The sequence below is a fragment of the Scyliorhinus canicula genome, chromosome 3, assembly GCF_902713615.1.
Source record: "Scyliorhinus canicula chromosome 3, sScyCan1.1, whole genome shotgun sequence".
NCBI classification, from domain to species: domain Eukaryota; kingdom Metazoa; phylum Chordata; class Chondrichthyes; order Carcharhiniformes; family Scyliorhinidae; genus Scyliorhinus; species Scyliorhinus canicula.
In genome coordinates, this window is record NC_052148.1 from 158037255 (window position 1) to 158057305 (window position 20051).

The 20051-nt window shown below is 45.9% G+C and overlaps 2 protein-coding genes across 2 annotated transcripts in view; one reads left to right on the forward strand and one right to left on the reverse strand.

Annotated features, from left to right (window-relative positions):
- Positions 1-5489, reverse strand: part of clrn2 (clarin 2) — a 35428-nt gene extending 29939 nt beyond the window's left edge. The window contains exons 1-2 of the mRNA XM_038791561.1: positions 5217-5489; positions 3417-4181 (exon numbers count right to left, since the gene is read on the reverse strand). Of these exons, the coding sequence (XP_038647489.1) occupies positions 3417-3669 (253 nt within the window). The 5' untranslated portion in view covers positions 3670-4181; positions 5217-5489. The remainder of the gene's footprint in view (positions 1-3416; positions 4182-5216) is intronic.
- Positions 5490-11355: 5866 nt separating this feature from the next.
- LOC119963052 (dihydropteridine reductase-like) overlaps positions 11356-20051 on the forward strand; it is a 36244-nt gene continuing 27548 nt past the window's right edge. The window contains exons 1-4 of the mRNA XM_038791562.1: positions 11356-11592; positions 11889-11981; positions 12958-13054; positions 14192-14332. Coding sequence (XP_038647490.1) covers positions 11506-11592; positions 11889-11981; positions 12958-13054; positions 14192-14332 — 418 coding nt within the window. The 5' untranslated portion in view covers positions 11356-11505. The remainder of the gene's footprint in view (positions 11593-11888; positions 11982-12957; positions 13055-14191; positions 14333-20051) is intronic.

Consider the following 20051-nt stretch of genomic DNA (forward strand, 5'->3'; position numbering starts at 1 on the left):
TGCAAGAAGACATCCTTCTGGGAATTCTCCTCTCAGGCTGTAAGGGGGCTTCATGACTCTATTTTGTATTTTCTCTTCTGGGTGGAGGGCCTTTCCTGTCCATGTTGCCCTGCCTACCTTTCCAATGCTCATGGGTATGATTTGAAAAGGGTCTGCCTGCGTTTCCGGGCCTGTGAGTGAGATCAAAGCTGTCTGCTCTGAAGGCTGCATCCATGGCTGTGAGGATTCTCTGCTCCTTGAGGTGTATTCACAGGCTAGAGCATAGCCAATAGAATTGCTGGCAGTATGCCTCCAGGATTAACTCATTGGCACGTAGGATGGCAGTCATGGTCAGTTCATCATTCAGGGACACGTCAGGAGGCAACATGGAGTAGACTCCTTGAGCTCTCCTGGACTGCTGCCCTTGAATTAAAAATGCCCAGACATCTCAGGGCCATTTCAGCAGTCCTGCTGATTTCTCAAAGGTGGTTAAAAAAAAAAAATATTCATCAGTTTCTTCAAATGTGGCAAGGAATCTCACATACTTGAGGTCCTCAGACAGTGATTCTGGGTTAGTAGTTTGCTACTGGGTTTTCGAGGGGTAACAGATGGATGTGAGAAGTGCGAGCAGAGGCTGGCTAATAATGCTCACATGTTCTGGGGATGTGAGGGATTGGTGAGTTATTGGGAGATGGTGTACGGGACCTTATCGAGGGTGGTAGGGGTTGAGGTGAAGCCGGACCCTATGGTGCCGATCCTTGGATTTTGGAAATGCCAGAGGGGAAGAGGGTCAATGTTGTAGCCTTCGCCTCTCTGATTGCCCAGCAATGGATTCTTTTGAAGTGGAGGTCGGGTCTGCCACCAGGGGTTGCTGCTTGACTGGGGGATCTGTATGGGTTTCTCTGGTCGAAGGAGATCAAATTTGCCTTCAGGGTGCCGGAAGAAGGCTTCAGGGTATGGTGGAGGTCGTTTATGACAATATTTGAGGAGCTATTCGTTGTGGGGGTGGGGGGGAGTTGGAGGAGGGGCAGGGAGGGGATTAAAAGGGGAAAAATGTACAAACTGTATATTTTCCTTTGAGTGGATGTGGAATTGTTGTTATTGCTTGTGTTTGGAATAAAATATCTTCAAAAAAAAGGTTTGTTATTGGATAGGGAGTCATTTTCCCTTGCAGCTCCCAAATATCTGACCTCTATCTACCTTTGGGCTGTGAGCACCATTTCCAATTTTCAGAGCTGGAATTCTCTGTTCCGTACCTCTTCCCATTTGCCTCTCTCTCTCTTTCCAAAGCTCCCCTTCCTGTCTGTCATGATATGCAAACATGCAACCAATGAACACTCAGAATAGGACACAACCAACGGGCAGTCAGGACACTCAGAGGTGGCATCCCCACAAGGGGGCATGACATAAACACTATAAAACTGATGCAGTGTTGGTTCTACTTTCCAAACTGATATTGCTTTCTATTGAAGACAACGTATAGTATTGGTTGTTTTTTTTTGGCTAAATCAGATTGGTTGAGCCTTACTTTTAAAGCACCAGTCAACGTGATAGTAGTTTAAAACAAATTAAAAACAAATATCTATACCATATCTAACTACATTTACAATAAGAGTTATGAAAGCAAATTTTCATTTTCACTGCCTGGAGGTAGACCGGCAGAATGGAGTGATTACCCCATTGTAGAACCCATGTCACCTGATTACTATTCAGGTGGTAAAGACAGAAGCAGTACTCCTACGGCATTTATTTTTTTCAGTTTCACTGGTTTTTGATCTTGATGGTACAAAATATGTTTACAAATTATTTTTTTAAAATTTAAAGTGTCCAATTCTTTTTTTCCCAATTATGGGGCAATTAAGCGTGGCCTATCCACCTACTCTGCACATCTTTGGGTTGTGGGGGTGAAACCCATGCCGACACGGGGGGAACGTGGAAACTCCACACGGACAGTGACCCAGAGCCGGGATCGAACCCGGGTCCTCGGCGCTGTGAGGCAGCAGTGCTAACCACTGCGCCACCTGTGCCATTCCGTTCACAAATTACATATATTTTTAAATATACAGTATGTGGAACACAATAAATTATTTTCCTCTCCAATATATAGCTAGTACTTTTACAGGTTTCACTGGTTTTTGGATGCTGGATTGTAATACAAGTTGTGCCCAAAAGGAATTTCCTCTGCAAATCAACTTAATTTCTAATGCAAATAAACTTCTATTTGTATCCAGCAAATATAATGCAATTTTGCCAGGCAAATGTTTTACTACATTGTCAGTTGGAATAATCCCAAATTGATCTCATTTTTAAAATATAAATTTAAAGTACCCAATTATTATTTTTCCTATTAAGGAGCAATTTAGCGTGGCTAATCCACCTACCCTGCACATCTTTCTGGGTTGTGGGGGTGGGACCCACACATACAAGGGAGAATGTGCAAACTCCACACAGACATTCCCCCGGGGCCGGTATCGAACCTGTGTCCTCGTGGCTGTGAGGCAGCAGTGCTAACCTCTGCACCACCTGGCCGCTCTGATCTCATTTTAAACACTGAATACCTTTGCTATTTTTCACCTGATTAAGTCTTAACCAGCAGTTCTAAATAGTTGAACAATAATAAATAACCCTTTATAGTTTAATTTAATTCTGGGCTTTCCTAAAATTGAAGAATGAATAAAAACTTGATGTATTGTATAATTCTCATTACATAGTAACCAGGCAGGAGAAAAAACTATGGAGGAAAGTTAATTTTGAACGTAAAGTAACTTCTCTTGTTTTTAAGTTGTGCTCTTCACAGTTAGAAATGTCAATGTCAATATTAAGTATCCCCAATGCAGGCACACCATGGCCAGATATAACACCCCTTGTTTTACATTACGAGCACATATCAACCAGCAATTTGGATAAGTGAGATTGTCAATTTAATGCCAATTTGTGCTAAATTGGGAATCTTATTTTTTTTTAAATAACTTTAGAGTACCCAATCATTTTATTCCAATTAAGGGGCAATTTTCTGTGGCCAATCCACCTACCCTGTGCATCTTTTGGGTTGTGGGGGTGAGACCACGCAGACATAGGGAGAATATGCAGACTCTGCACGGACAGTGACCCGGGTCCTCGGCGCTGTGAAGCAGCAGTGCTAACCACTGTGTCACCGTGCCACCCCTTATTTTGAGAATCTTAGTGCAGTGAGCCACGATGTTCACTAGGAAATTGGTTGGGACTGTTCAGATACACATTTCACATGAGGCTTTAACCTTTTTTGAGATAAAGGAAACTTTCATCCTATCATTCTGGGTTACAATCATGATATACAGAGGTGAAAGGTTGTTCCCCTCCAGACCTTCATTGTAACCTGCAAAGTCAGTTTAGATGCCCCAACTAAATAGCAAACCAAAAACAACAATACTATTTTCTGCAAATCCGGCAATAATTACTTGTGATTTTAGAGCACCGTCCTCCAAGACCACAGTGTCGTACTTTTCGTCCCTGGAATAGTCCATAGTAAAGATGTCCCATAAACTTTGTCATCTCGGGATCAGTGGCATTTACAATATCAGCCCCAGTTTTGCACAGTATAGAAGCAGTCACCCATCGCGTTGTCCCCAGTGCCACAGTCAGCAGGATTATAGAAACAAAACTTACAATAGCAGCAATGGAAAAGAGAGTTTTCTTCAGGTGATTGGGCATCACATCAGAAGTAACTTCAACTACCCGCTTCTGTGAATCTCTTTGTAAATGTATGGCTCAATGAGGCCTTTCAGGTCCAATTGAAGAAAAGTTGCTTTTCTACAAATTCACTTCCTAGCCAGCTTCCAACCAAATTCTGATGCTTCGAAATTCATGACTGAAATAGTATAATTATTGAAACGTAACCAGCTCTGATGTATTTTATTCAGTGTTCCATCCGCCACATTATTGTTGTTTTCAACTGTCAGCCATATTCTCTTCTGAATGTTCTTTTTCATACTTAATGCAACCTGCCAACATAGAAGATTTAATAATCATCGCAATATCTCTCACTACATGTACACATCTCTTCAGTGTTACTAATATATAAGTAATTAATATAGAAAGTTCTGACCATCCCTCGTCTGATATGGTCACTTGTCAACCCATCAGTGCTTCCAGTTGAATTAAGTCAGCATCAGCAACACTAGGATATGTTCCGTGCAAAAATAGAGCGAATATCAGCATGGCTGCTGTAAAAGAAAAGAGAAAATAGAAATAAGATACAAATGTTCATCGATCAGAAAATTGCACTTCTCAGATATGTTTATAAATGCTAATGACTGGCACTGTACATCAAAATCAAAGATTCACTAACTCAAATTTTCCAGGTAAGGAACTCTTCTTCGATTGATGTTCTATCACATTGGGGGACAGAGTTGAGAGATCTTTAATCTGCTATTTCTGATGCTCATAATGCTGCTGTCCAAAATGAAAGTTTTCTTCATTCCCCAGGACCAGTATCACCTTGATGAGCATAAGATTCACAAAAAGTAGGAAAAATATGTAAAGATTTTACCAGTCCCCATCAGTTTATGTTTTTAAAAAAAATTAATTTAGAGTACCCAATTATTTTTTTTTCCAATTCAAGGGCAATTTTGTGTGGCCAATCCACCTAACCTGCACATCTTTTTTAGGTTGTGGGGGTGAAACCCACGCAGACACGGAGAATGTGCAAACTCCACACGGACAGTGACCCTGGGCCGGGATTCGAACCCGGGTCCTCAGTGCTGTAGGCAGCAATGCTAGCCACTGTGCCACTGTGCTGCGCACCCCCCCCCCATCAGTTTATGTTACTAAGTCAGCTTTTTAGCAGCAGGGCAATGAGGAACTAAGTTACACAGTGCTGTCACATTCTGAATAGAACTTTCTATATGGATATGAAATTTGTTACTGATATATGTACTGAATTACCGGATTATGCATATCACGCTGAAATATTTATTAGTAAACACTGTAAACAGTACATTTTGCCATCAGAGTTTTACAGTTCTTTGAACAAAGAGCACACCGTTTTTTTCCTCGTACTCAGCTCCTGTCAGACAATTAAACAGTTGAATTGTTTATAATCAGGGAATCATTAGTAGTCCAGACCATTCTACTCTCCTGGCCACATTCCAAATGATAACTCCTGTAGGGATATTAAAATTAATAGAAACATTGGGAATTTAAGGAATAATTATTTTAAAAATACAACAATTAGCACACTTATTTATTTCAGAATTTACCTTTCACAGCTTATGTAATCCAAAACCATTCTGTTCAAATTGATCTTTACGAATTGTTTTCCTTTCTCAATGAATAAAGTCCAACTTCATTTTAGCTGTAGTATCCTCATAAAATATGTTACTGTAGAGCAAGTCAAACACTCTGGATCTGTGATAGCCGAAGGCACCTTTCTTCAAATTTTCTTCAAAGGCGCACTGTAAATGAATGTGTAATCTGACTATACGTGATTCATTAGGAGAGGGGTCTTAAAGCAGCACATGTGACTATCTCCTAGGTTACTGCGCTGCCTAGCTCTCACTGCCTTACTATCTTGTGCTTATCAAGAGACGTATGAATAATGAAACTTCTGCAACAAGATAGGCACTGTGTCAAATTCTGAATAAAATTATCTTTCTGATGTAATCGTGCTCTTTGGTTCAAAGGAGGGAAAAAAGCTGTCAAATTCTGGAACTTTCCTTTTGTCCCCTGTTTAGTGAAAATCAGATTTTCAAAGTCAAAAAGTCATAGTTTTAGAAAAATGGTCTAATGAAAGAAAATCACCTTTCTAGTCTGGCCATGTAAAAGTTATGTAACCAATCTAACACAGTTCACCAATCTGGTGTAATTAAGCACACTGTAGACTTTTACATCTGAAGAATATAGCTGGTCGGTGAAGATGGATTTTGACTTTTATGTCTTTCAGGAAGGGAACTATTGCGTTTCATCAGAGTGATATGAACTAGCTATGAAAAAGTTTAATTAATTGTTGCCCAACCTGCGTCGTATACAAAAATTCTATTATTTATATGGATAGCAGAGGGATAATGTAGCAGTTCTGTGTGATCTATCCAATGCAGCAATATGGGACATAGAAAACTGGAAGGTTTGGCAGTAATCCAGCATCAACAGTATCTCAGTTATCTGCTGGGTAGCTTTAAGTTCTCTACCATCAATGTTGACTTTCAGATCTTGAACATCCTTCTAGTTTCTCCCATTCACATTCCCAACCACCTTGGAGCTGTTTTACTCACCGTTTGTGATTATTTTGCCTTCTTGCTACTTTTCCAAAATGATCACCAGCCAGCACTTTACATCTTTGCAACAACAGTTAGAAGGTTCTGCACCACCAGATGCCTCTCTGTAATAATAGCATTTCTGTGTCTTAACCTGAAATTGTTCGCCCTCTGTCTTTATTTTTATTTGCCCCATAAAAAGGATGGCTTACCTACACATTCTTCCACTGAAGGGCTGTAACAAAAAATGTAAACTAATCCTTTTGATTATGATGGAGATCATGTATATTTTTAGCATTTTTAGTTGTAATGTGAGGTTTCCAGCTAAAATGGCCGTTGATTTAGATTTGAATTGGATAGGCCTATTTCTCGAATGAAGTGCTTAGTAAACTCACCATAGTCCCAGATGACCATAGGCTACTTTCCCCTTTGAGAAGGGAGAGCTGCCTGGTGGTGATTTAACCCAAGTATCACCTCACCTCAGCGAGGGGCAAGGTTGAGAAGGCGGAACCTTCATGAAAAATTTCATGAATAATTACTTGGTATTAATGGAAAGAAGTCCTTACGTGCAGGAGAATAGAACTGGAATTCCCAATTAGCCATTAAAGGATTCTTTTAGAACAAGTATACATAATCTAAATATAATCAATATGAAGAAAATAGAATGATTGCACAAACTTTGGATATGTTAGGATTGTGACTGTTAAACCGGACTAGCAATGAGGTCAGGATTCAACTCACACCATAGAAAATTGTGAAATTAAATGCAACCAATCTGGCCATTTAAGAGAAAATGTTACCAGGGAAGCTGCCCAAATGTTGTAAAAAGCCAATTGATTCACAAGGTACATGATATTTCTTTCAAATTGTAAGAACAGTTTTGTGTAACAAAAGGGCTGCCATTAGAAGTTTCACAATTGATTTTTATTTTTGATGCGCTGTGACAATTTTGGTGAAAGCAAGGGGAATAAAGGTCAAACAACAGAAAAAAGTCATGCAGCCAGAATATTAACTGTAACTTACTGGAATATAAAACAGCACTTTAGTCTTGTATTTGTTTTTATTTTAAAGATAGGCTGAGAGAGTGAGGGACAAGCAGAGATAGAAACAGTGAGAACACAGATCGCTAGCTTGTCCACTTGAAAGTGGCAATCACACATGTTACTGAAGTCACTGGGGCTACCAAATTGTTGAGTGAAAAGCAAAAGTACTGATAAACCAAACAGAAAAATCTGGGCCCCGGAATAATCTACCTAGCATCAAGGTGCCATCCATAGGTCCATGCTGGTAATGCCCAGAGTGGGTGGTCAATCTGACTGCCTCCATCTCTTCCACAGACTTGTCCATGGTCAGGAGGCCCTTGAGAAGGAGAATGTGCTGTCCATTGGCTTGAGTCTTTTCACGACCAGGGACTGGAGGACATATGTGAACACTAGGAATAACAATTATTTAAACTTACTTTTCCCTTGCTTTCTGGTATTTCCCTCTTCACTGTGCCCCTTTGGATGCCATTTAAGGCCACCTATTGTCCTTACTGGTTTATTCAGAGAGGCCTAAAGGATCACATGATGCGGGCATGGGAAGAGCAGCTTTTCCACAGGCTCTGGTGCCGCTTGCTTTATAATCCGTAATTTATCCTGATTGCCTGGCACAAGTTTGCCGAATCCATGTTCTAACATTTGATGCATGTCCCACGAAGACTTTTCGATTAATATTGGTGAGAATATGCAAACAAAACCTGAAGAAACCAAGTGATAAAAGTGCGCAGTCGGATTCAACAGGGGTGGAGCCGGCTTTTCAATATAATGACTTGAGCCTCAAGCGATCTTTAAACCTGGTGCTCTCTCAGAGGTGCTGAAAATGATGACTGCCAACATTATCCGAGTTATTGACCATTGACTTGGCGTACTGACACAAAGCCTCAGTGCTCATGAGACAGAGTTGCAGAATACCAATAAAAAACTTGATTAAACAGAGGAAAGAATCCTGAATGTTAAAAATTTTGCTGCTCCAATTGAAGATCGTATTCAATTGTTGGAAAACCAGCTATGTGGAATGTCAGAAATCCTGGGAGACTTGGAGAACCGAGGTCCGAGAAAGAGGTCCGAGGCGTCGGTTTGCCTGAGGGAGTGGAGGGTAAGGCTCCTATTAAGTTCTTTGAAAATTAGCTGCCATCCTTTCTTGGGCTGGATGTGAAGGCTGGGAGTTTCAAATTGGAAAGGGTTCACCATAGCCTGTCTTTGAGGCCAAGGGACAATCAACATTCCAGACCAATAATCATTAGTTTCCGTAATTTTAAAGATCGCCAGAAGGCCCTGGAGAAGGCAAGGCGTGTTGGGAGCTGGCTCCACAAGGGTGCAAGATTTCCTATTTCCTGGACTTTTGGTGGCAACTCAGCCGAAGCGCCGATGCTTCGATGAAGTTCGAAGGCAACTCAAGGCAGCTGGAGTGAATTATGCCATACATTATCCTGCAACCTGAAAGTGATATCCGCCGACTCTGTTAAGTCTTTCGATAATCCTCCAATTACCTTGGCCTTCGTTAAGTCCATGAGGGGCAGGGAATTAGATTATAGTCTGCCATTGGGGATCCTTAAACCCTCAAAAGCTCTAGGCTGGACTCTCTCCCTATTATGGTTTTGTTTGTCTGATTTTATTGCCATTTAACCTGCTTAAAGGGAGATGTTAATAATTGAGCAATATAATAAATGTCTTCTTCTGGTCCTTGAGTGTTTTAGGGGTCTCTTATTATCCTTATGTATGGTAGTTGTGCCACATGCCAGTTATCCATTGTATTTACTTAATTTCCAAGTTAGGGCAACTCGGTGGTGCAGTGGGTAGCTTGTTGATAATGACAGTATGAGTGACAAATAACCCAAGGGTTAGTCGTGTGGGTCCTCACCTTGGTTGAGGAACGTTCCTTTGGAACGATTATTGTCGCAATTGTTTTGTATTATTATATTGAGGTCTCTATGTTGTTGATTAAATTCTGATCGGCGCAGACAGGTATTAAAAACTGTGAAAGAAACATGTTGGGGACATTTTGGTGCCTTTGATATGAATTGAGATGGGAGCGGGCTGGCATGGCGCACGCCTGAATGTGGTATGAAAACACTATCCTACTTTTCTTCTGGTGGTCAATGCAATGGCAGTGATTCATTTTAAAATGTGCTTCGGTTGGAGGATCTCTGGATCGGGTCCCTGGAGTTAGGGGGCTTCTGTGGGGAGGGCCTTTAGTTAGGGGGTCTCTGGGGAGGTGTCCCCCTATTCAGGGGGTCTCAGGAACCTCTATTAGGGGTTCACTGGGGTTTCCCTATCCAGTAGGTCTCTGGGGGTTTTCCCTATCAAGTGAGTCTCTGGTGTTGTCTCCGATTTTAGGGGGTCTTGGGGGGGGGGGCAGTAAAGGGGGGTTTGGTAGGGATGGGGTGGACAAGTTGTGCTTTGTTGGGGGGGGGTGGCCCTCGGGTGGACTTTAGGGTAACTCCCTTAGAAGGTTATCCCCTTGGACCATGGTGAGGTCCACCACATCAGGGCCACGCTGGTAAACACCAGTGATGATCCCTGTCCATGTGATTCCCGGCCCAGAGCACTGGGGAATCACAAGGGTCTGGAGACTTTGATGCCGGGTCCGCTAAGTGGATGCAAATGGATTATTAGGACTCATTTGCATTCAATAGCATCCTACCGCTAGCGCATGGGTGAAAACCCCGATCCCGCCACTAGCTGGGGGGGGGGGGGGGGGGGGGGGGGGAGGGGAGCACAGCGGTTGGTTCAGCACCCGGAGTGAACCTTGATTTTGGCTGGCTGCCTGATTGTGATCCTTGTTGCTGGTGTTGCTGGACAGAGAATTTGGTCTTTAGCCTTGGTAACTATCATTAATAAAAGGCAAAAGATTTATACGATCTGAAGAGAAACCAGAGTGTACTGTAACTAACATTAATGAGGAAACATAGGGTGGTATATGGGATTATGCCAGTAAAATTTCTATTTGCAATAAAATGAAGGAAACTTAATTTAAGATACTGTACCGCTTACATGTCATGCCTCATCTTAGACACAGATTTGATCCTGCTATATCCCTGATGTGCCTATAAAGTGCCTCGTATTTGAGGGTGATTATATACACTGCATATGTGCCTGTGTTCAATCCAAATGGTCTGGTGTAGTCAGAGAGCAAGAGAAAATCTTTGACAGAGCCTTAGAACTTAATCCTAGGTTCCTAATTCTGGGTCTTCCAGATGGGAGAATTACTGATACTAATAAAAAAAAGTTGTCCAACATCCCAATCTTTGCAACTCGTAAAAATATCCTGGATTATGTTCCTGGATTAGTGGCAAACATCCTTCAATTCAAAACTGGCATAAATGTGTTATGGAACGTATTCCTATGGAATTCCTGGTTGCCATGATGTGGAGATGCTGGCGCTGGACTGGGGTGGGCACAGTAAGAAGTCTCACAACACCAGGTTAATTTGAAGATTTATTTGAAATCACAAGCTTTTAGAGCACTGCTCCTTCGTCAGCTGAAGTCAGGTGTCGTGAGACTTCTTACAGTTGAATTCCTGACATTTGTAGTCTGTTCTAAATCTGATGCATTCCGTAGAGTGTGGGACCCCTATCTTGAATTCACAGGCTCCACCTTATGACTTGTTCCTGGGCTTTTCATGAACCATATTGTATGGAATATTGTATTGTAAGTCTTGATCTTGCAATACATAAACATGTGCGACCTGAACTGTTATCCTTTCGCACTTGTATGGCCTTATCCTCTTTTCCCTCTGAATCTGTAATATGTTATTAACCTGTTAATGGTTTGATCCAGTATCAAAATTGGAGGCACTAATTCCTTAAGTATGCTGTTCTAAATTTATCTTGTCTTGTTTGTTCCTATATTTGCAATAATTCTTGTTCTGTACTGTACCTGTTTTACATTGTTAATAGCTTTATTTTTACTTCTTTGTTCCGATATGTGTAAAAAAAATTGAAATAGAATTAAAAATAAATATTTTAAAAAGAAAAGGCCTCATTGAAGAGAGTAGTAACTCTCCTGCTTTTCCACAGCCCTTGACACTGCGCTGTGAGCAGCTGTTTATAGATATACAGTAGTGTGTAGTGAGGCCTCCAGAGGGAGGGTGGTGCTAAGACAGGATAGTGTCAGTTCTTCTTACAGACTGTGCTTGAACAGTTTGTTGTATTAAAGGTCTTTAGCTGCTGTTTGGATATCTGGAGCCAGTCTGACAGCGTGGGAAGGTTGTGAGCAGGAGCTGATCTCATTTCAGAGCGAGAGAAAACATAGCAATGGCAGCAGCTCATAAAGTCATCGTGTATGGAGGAAAGGGAGCTCTGGGAAGCAAATGTGTCGAGTTCTTTAAATCCAAGCAGTGGGTATGTAGCACATACAAGGAGGGAGGATCTCTCAGGCACGGGAAGGGCGCGGATAATTTAATGGAGCAGTAAACATAATGCTGCAAATTGCAACTTGTCGCTTGTTATTTTTGACAATTAGTTAAACGTTAAATGGTGTCATTTGCCACCACACTGAATACATTCCGGTTAGAGATACGTGAAGCTACGGCTAGGTTAACAAGCAGGCCAAGTCTTTCAGATTGTGCTGGAGTTTCATTTCTCTCTGACTCTATATCACCATTTCGTTACTGTTCAATAACTTTTCTCGGTTGCAGTGGGTTGCTTCTATTGATCTCACGTCTAACGAAGAAGCGAATGCGAATATAATTGTCAAGATGAGCGAGTCCTTCACTGAACAGGCGGACCAGGTAATGAATATTCCAATAATTTACCGACAGGTACAGGCGGAGCACATTACTGACAAATGCAGTTCAGGCGCGGAGCAGGTGGTGAATGTTACAATAGGCGGGATTCTCGGTTCCTTCACGCCGGCGGGATTGTCCGGTCCCGCTGCAGTGAATGGAGATTTGGCTGAGCTCCAAGTTCTCCCTTCTGGCTAGCAGCAAGGCGGGACTCGCAATGGAGAATTCTCACTGACAAATCCAGGGGCGGGATTCTCTGATCCTGAGGCCAAATGTTGATGCCGTTGGAAACGCCGTCGAGAAACGGCCCCAGGATCAGCAATTCTGACCCCTGCAGGGGGCCAGAACGGTGCTGGAGCAGTTCACGCCACTCCAGCTGCTGATCCGGCCGAGGAATGGGCGGCGTGGGATGCGTGCATGCGCAATGGGTCCGGCGCGATTTCTGTGTTTGCACAGTCCCAGCTGCGCAATATCTGCACATGCGTGGTGTCTCCCTTGACCGCGCCGGCCCCAACGCAACATGGTGCAGGAGAAAGGAGGCCGTGAGACAGAGAGGCCGGCCCGCTGCTCAGTGGGCCCTGTTCGTGGGCCAGGCCACATCGGAGGCCTCCCCTAGTGTCGGATACCCCCCTCCCCTCCCACACAAGCCACCACCTGACTCTTCAATGCTGAGTTCCTGTTGGCTGAGAGCAGGTTTGGACGGTGCCGGCGGGACTCTGTGTTTCCACGACGGCCGCTCGACCCATCCTGGCCCGAGAATCGGCTGGCCGGCCACCTAGAGCGGCCTGCGACTGGCGCCGCGCCAACCGCGCTGGCGCCAATGGCTGCGGAGAATTGCGTGCCGGCGTTGGGGCAGCGTGGCGCAATTCGCGGCAGTCGAGGGGATTCTCCGGGCCGGCCCTGGGCTGAGAGAATCCCGCCCCAGATATTAAGTCATCTAAATCAATGAAATTCTACTAACGTGCTGCTATCATGCCTATAGGTTACAGTAGATGTTGCCAGCCTTCTTGGGGAACAGAAGGTGGATGCCATTATCTGTGTAGCGGGTGGATGGGCAGGTGGCAGTGCAAAGGCAAAATGTAAGTGTCTACATTTTGTACAGTTAAACAATAAGATATTAATGTAAACTTTATAAGCAAAGAGAAACTTTTAAAAGTAACTTTCAAAGTATTCAGAAGTTCCACGCTGTTGCATGAATGTATGTTGGTGAATTCTATTTTGTCAATCATACCGTACAGATTCTTAAACCTCCTCACATGGCTTGAATCAGTGATACACATTCATTTTTAAATATCAAGGGCTGGATTCTTCTGCCCCGCCCGCCGCAAAATCGCCACAGGCGAGACGCGGACAGTGGAAAAGTCCATTGACCTCGGGTGGGATTCTTCTGTTGTCGGGTGGGTGTGGCTGGAAAATCCTGCTCCAAACTTTTAACACGGGGGGTGCCACAGTGGTTAGCATTGCTGCCTCCAGCACCAGAGACCTAATTCTGGCCTTGGATCACTGTCTGTGTGGCGTTTACACGTTCTCCCCCATTCTCCATGTGTTTCCTCCGGGAGCTCCGGTTTTCTCCCACAGTCCAAAGATGTGCAGGTTAGATGGACTGTCATGAAAAATTGCCCCATAGTATCCAGTAGGTGGGGTTGCAGTGGTGTGGGCCCAGTAAGAGTGCTCTCTCAGAGAGTCGATGCAGACTCGATGGACCGAATGGCCTCCTTCTACATTGTAGGGATTCTATGACATGGAAACATGTACTGTTGCCTTTCTTCACCTCTAGTTTACATCAGCCTGAACTTACATTGTTTGCTCATGATATGCCCTAAATAATTTTGTCTATTTAGTAACAGATTCTGTACTTTATATTATGGAAAATAATAGTAAATATATCTTGTAAATATTTTAGATAGTTACTTACATACACATGAATATTAATGCAGATCTGAAGATGTCTGTCCGACACAATGTGGAAGAATTGAACGGCTGAAGTGCTAAACCATGGCTGCACAGCTGTATGTCAAAGAAAATAGTTTTTCTTTAAAATATTTGGATTCCCTTCATTGTATCCTTATTTATTTGTAATGTACTAAGTAAAACATAATTTTGTAATGATTTGACAATATCTCACATGTTTCCCTGTCTCTTCGATTTCTTTTGCTTCAGTTTTTCCTCTGCATGCATATAGCCAACCGGTGACTGATGTTGTTTATTTTTCAAAGCTCTTTATAAAAACGCTGACTTGATGTGGAAGCAGAGCATGTGGACATCAACAATCTCCAGTCATTTAGCTACAAAACATCTCAAAGATGGTGGCTTGTTGACACTGACAGGTGCAAGTGCTGCCTTGAATGGGACAGCAGGTGAGCAGAGCTTCTCCTATTACTCTTTTACACTAGCTGAACCCTTATTATCTTCCATGTTCGCACCCGCGCCTATTGACTGTGTTAAATATATTTGCTTTAACATAAAGTGCCACCATGTAGCATTTCTGTTATTTTAATGTTTTTTTTGCACAGTCACATTTGTGTAAACCATGATTGGACATCAAACGGATTAGGCTCATTAATTTATCATGCGGATTCAGTTTTCATATTTGGATAAAAGTAGGGTAATGTGGATTTGTGCTTTTAAAATTTATTCCTGTTCTAAATATTTGTCAAAGGACATTGGACTTGTTTGAGAGACCACCACCCACAAGTTCCCCTCCAACACACACACCATCCTGACTTGGAAATATATCGCCGTTCCTTCACTGTCGCAGGGCCAAAATCCTGCAACTCCCTCCCTAACAGTACTGAGGTGTACCTACACCACATGGACAGCAGCAGTTCAAAGGGGCAGCTCACCCTCACCATCAGCAGTGCAATTAGGGATGGGCAATAAATTCTAGCCTAGCCAGTGAAGCTCACATCCCTTGAATTAATAAAAAAACAAATTCAGTCCCTGGTGGCAGATGGTGGAATAAGCATTTTATAAATGGATAGTTGAGCATAAACATTGGCCTTTGTATTTACTGGGCAGAGTGGGGTGTCCATGTATGGAAATAGCAGGGTGAGTGCAGTGAGCTCTGATGGGACAGCCTGGGTGTCCTAAATTATTGTGGAGTTCTAGAAAAAACAGTTCCAAGGTCCAGCTGCCAGTATGATTGATTATCTAGATTGCCTGTCTTGTGGAGAACATTCCAGAAAGGGCCACAATCAGGAACAGGCAGATAGAAATCATGAAGCATGGAATGGGTACAACATGATTCATGGAAGTGGGAGTGAACATGGTGGCATGGGGGGTGTCAGGAGATAAGGCAGATTGGAGGTGCCAGTGATCACTGGGTGTTGGGTATGCAATTGTTAAAGGGGGGAGGGGGTGTCTAACTGCATGTGGTACCAAACATGATGAGTTTGAGAGACCAGAATAAGCACTCCCGCTCATCGTGGCCCCGAACAGTGCTAGAAATTGGGAAACCTAGCTGGTTGGAGCTGGAAGAGAAAAAGATGGAGATATTCAGATTCATTAAGTTGTCTAAATAAGCCCATCTCTGACAAGAAGGGGGCAAGTTTGAGGCAGGTTGAATTCAGGTTTGAGATTTGCAAAAACATTTGCGTCTCACTCACCCATGTTTGGTGGAAAAAGCTATTTCCACTGACGTAAGATTTATTATAACTAGAATGGGTGAATTATCCCCCCTGGAAGATAGAAACTAATGAAAGAACCGTATCTACCATACTAATCTGTAATTCAGACTAGTCTGGATTCAGAGTTCTTGAACATGAAACTTTATGGTAGTTTGAGTCTTCCTCTGACCGTACTATCTTTCTCTGAGGCTTCATATTAATGAGCCAATTTAACAAGACATATTGGAAAAGGACCAAAGAATTGTAAACATTTGTTTCTTGAATTCATAGAGCTATTGATAGAATGTTTGTTAAAACAAAACCCACGGGACTTCCGGTTGCGGCTATGCGGAGCTAAGCCACACATTCGGCAGCTCCTGCTATTTAGGGACTTTTGGGCCGTTTCGAGGGCCCCAAACGGAGCTGTTTCTACGCATCCCGGTGGGGGAAGGTGCCTGGAAGAACTTGCCCCACACTATATGGTGCTCACCTGGAGCGGGAAGAAGAAAAAGGCTGCAGTAACTCCCCCAAAAAAACGGGGGAAGAAAAACAAAATGGCGGCCGGCACTCCTGCTATTTAGGGACTTTTGGGCCGTTTTGAGGGCCCCAAACGGTGCTGTTTCTACACATCCTAGTGGGGGAAGGTGCCTGGAAGAACTTGCCCCACATTATCTGGTGAAAAAGGCTGCAGTAACGCCCCCAAAATAAACGGGTGAAAAAAAACAAAATGGCGGCCGGCGCTCCCGCTATTTAAGGGCTTTTGGGCCGTTTTGAGGGCCCCAAACAGTGCTGTTGCTACATATCCCGGTGGGGGAAGGTGCCTGGAAGAACTTGCCCCACACTATATGGTGAAAAAGGCTGCAGAAACGCCCCAAAAAAAAACGGGGGAAGAAAAACAAAATGGCGGCCGGCGCAACACCCGAGGACTGGTGGAAGTGGGCGCAGGAGCAACAGGCCTCGCTCCTACGTTGTTTTGCTGAGCTGAAGGCTGAGCTGCTGCACTCCATGAATGCAACTACGACCAAGCTGCTTGGGACCCAGGCGGCACAGGAGGAGTCTATTCGGGAGTTGCAGCGGCAGGCCGTTGAAAGAGAGGAGGAGGCCGTGGTCCTCGTTGGGAAAGTGGAGTTGCACGAGGCACTTCATAAAAAGTGGCAGGACCGCTCGGAGGAGCTGGACGTTCGCACGAGGCGAAAGAATCTGAGGATCCTGGGCCTGGCGGAGGGGCTGGAGGGGTTGGATCTCCCGGCGTATGTGACCACGTTGTTGAGCTCGTTGATGGGAGCAGGGTCCTTCCATTTCCCCCTGGAGCTCGAGGGAGCCCACAGAGTGATGGCCAGGAGGCCCAAGGCAGATGAGCCCCCGAGGGCGGTGCTGGTGCGGTTCCACCGATTCAGTGACCGGGAGTGTGTGCTGCGCTGGGCCAAGAAAGAGAGGAGCAGTAAATGGGAGAATTCGGTAGTGAGGATCTACCAGGACTGGAGTGCGGAAGTGGCTAAGCGGCGGGCCAGGTTCAACCGGACGAAGGCGGTGCTTCATGCTAAGCAGGTCAGGTTTGGAATGCTGCAGCCTGCGCGCCTGTGGGTGACATACAAGGACCGGCACCATTACTTCGAGTTCCCGGAGGAGGCGTGGGCCTTTGTACAGGCGGAGAAGCTGGACTTGAACTAGGGCCTGGGAACATACTTTGGCCGGTGTTGTTTCCGCTGTGGCTGTTTTGTTCCAACTGTTTCAACTTTTTCAACTTCGACATGTGTGTTATGTATGCTGGTTTTCTTTTTGCTCTGTTTACGGGTGGGTTTGTCTGTTGGGTATGGTTGTGGGGTAGGTGGGGAGTGTTGGGGGTTTGTGTTCTATATGTTCTCTTCTGTACGGGGCTGGGGATTGAGGGGAAACTGGATTTTGGGGAACTGCGTCAGAAGGATGGGGTGTGGCATTGTGAAAGCGCGGGCTTTCCTCTGGTTTCCCGCGCTGCGGGGCAGGGGGGTGGAGCTTGCGATGGGGGAAGGGCCTCTACGGGTCTTTTTTCCCGCGCTGCAGTAATGCCAAGGAGGTGTGGCAAGAGGGGGATGGCCCCAAGCCGGGAGGGGATAGGTTTTGGCGGGAGCTGCCGGGGTCAGCAGAAGTCAGCTGACTCACGGAAGTACCATGGAGGGTGCGTCGCGGCTAGGAGGGGTCCTAGCCTGGGGGGGGGGAGGGGGGTGGGGGGGGATACCGGGTTGCTGCTGGAACGACTAGGAAGGAGCCGATGGGCCGGGGGGAAGAGGAGAGGCGCTATCGCCATGGGGAACGGGTCGAGCGGGGTATGCTGGCCTGGGGCGAACATCTGCCAAGCTATGGCTAGTCGGCAGGGGAGGGGGGCGGGTTGCCCTCTGATCCGGCTGATTACCTGGACCGTGAGGGGGCTGAACGGGCCGGTTAAGAGAACCAGGGTGGTCTCCCATCTAAGGGGGTTGAAGGCGGACGTGGCTATGCTCCAGGAGACCCACCTGAAGGTGGCGGACCAGGTCCGTCTGAGGAAGGGGTGGGTGGGGCAGGTTTATCATTCAGGATTGGACGCAAAGAACCGGGGGGTGGCGATTCTAGTGGGGAAGAGGGTGGCGTTTGAGGCGGCTGAGGTGGTGTCGGACAAGGAGGGCAGATATATCATGGTGAGGGGTAGGCTGCAGGGAGAGAAGTTGGTGCTGGTGAACGTATATGCCCCGAATTGGGATGATGCTGGCTTCATGAGGCGCTTGTTGGGCCGCATCCCGGACCTGGAGGCAGGGGGCCTGATCATGGGGGGAGATTTTAACACAGTGCTGGATCCCACACTGGACCGGTCCAGTTCAAGGACGGGTAGGAGACCGGCGGCGGCCAAAGTGCTGAGGGGATACATGGACCAGATGGGAGGGGTGGATCCCTGGAGGTTTGGGAGACCGAGAGCGCGGGAGTATTCCTTTTTCTCTCACGTCCATAGGGTTTATTCCCGGATAGACTTTTTTGTCCTGAGCAGGGGGTTGATCCCGAGGGTGCAGGATGCCGAGTATTCGGCCATAGCGATTTCGGACCATGCCCCGCACTGGATTGATCTGGAGATGGGGGAGGCACGGGACCAGCGCCCGCTCTGGCGCCTGGATGTGGGGATGCTGGCGGAGGAGGAGGTGTGTAAGAGGGTTCGGAGAAGCATTGAGGGGTATCTGGATACCAATGATACGGGGGAGGTCCAGGTGGGGATGGTCTGGGAGGCTCTGAAAGCAGTGATCCGGGGGGAGCTGATCTCCATCCGGGCCCACAGGGAAAGGAGGGAGAGGAAGGAGAGGGAGAGACTGGTGGGAGAGCTTCTGGAGGTGGACAGGAGATATGCGGAGGCACCGGAGGAAGGGTTGCTGGGAGAACGGCGCAGGTTGCAGGCCAATTTTGACTTGTTGACCACCAGAAAGGCGGAGACACAGTGGAGGAGGGCGCAGGGTGCGGTATATGAGTATGGAGAGAAGGCGAGCAGGATGTTGGCGCATCAGCTCCGTAGGCGAGATGCGGCTAGGGAAATTGGGGGAGTGAAGGATGGGGGTGGAAATGTAGTGCAGAAGAGGACAGAAGTAAACGGGGTCTTTAGGGACTTTTACGAGGGATTGTACCGGTCGGAACCTCCGAGGGGGAGAGAGGGGATGGAGAGCTTCATGAACAGGCTATGTTTCCCAAGGGTTCAAGAGAGGCTGGTTGAGGGGCTGGGGGCGCCGATAGAGTTGGAGGAGCTAGTCAGGGGGATCGGGCAAATGCAGTCAGGTAAGGCCCCGGGGCCGGACGGGTTCCCGGCAGAATTTTACAAAAAATATGCGGACCTGGTGGGTCCCCTGCTGGTGCGAACTTTCAATGAGGCGTGGGAGGGGGGTGCTTTGCCCCCGACGATGTCGCGGGCACTGATCTCTTTGATCCTAAAACGGGATAAGGACCCCTTGCAGTGCGGATCATATAGGCCTATTTCACTCCTTAACGTAGACGCTAAGTTGCTGGCGAAGATCCTGGCTACCAGGATAGAGGATTGTGTGCCAGAGGTAATTCATGAAGATCAGACAGGGTTTGTCAAGGGGCGGCAGCTCAACACGAATGTGCGGAGACTGCTCAATGTTATCATGATGCCGGCAGTGGAGGGGGAGGCGGAGATAGTGGTGGCGCTGGATGCAGAGAAGGCGTTTGATAGAGTTGAGTGGGGGTACCTATGGGAGGTGCTGGAGAGGTTTGGATTTGGGGAGGGATTCATCAAATGGGTGAGGCTGCTTTACGCGGCGCCGATGGCGAGTGTAGTCACAAATGGAAGGAGATCGGAGTATTTTAGGCTTTATCGTGGGACCAGGCAGGGATGTCCCCTGTCCCCCCTGCTCTTTGCACTGGCGATTGAACCGCTGGCCATGGCGTTGAGGGAGTCAGGGAAGTGGAGGGGTCTGGTGCGGGGGGGGGGAGGAGCACCGGGTATCAGCTGTATGCGGACGAC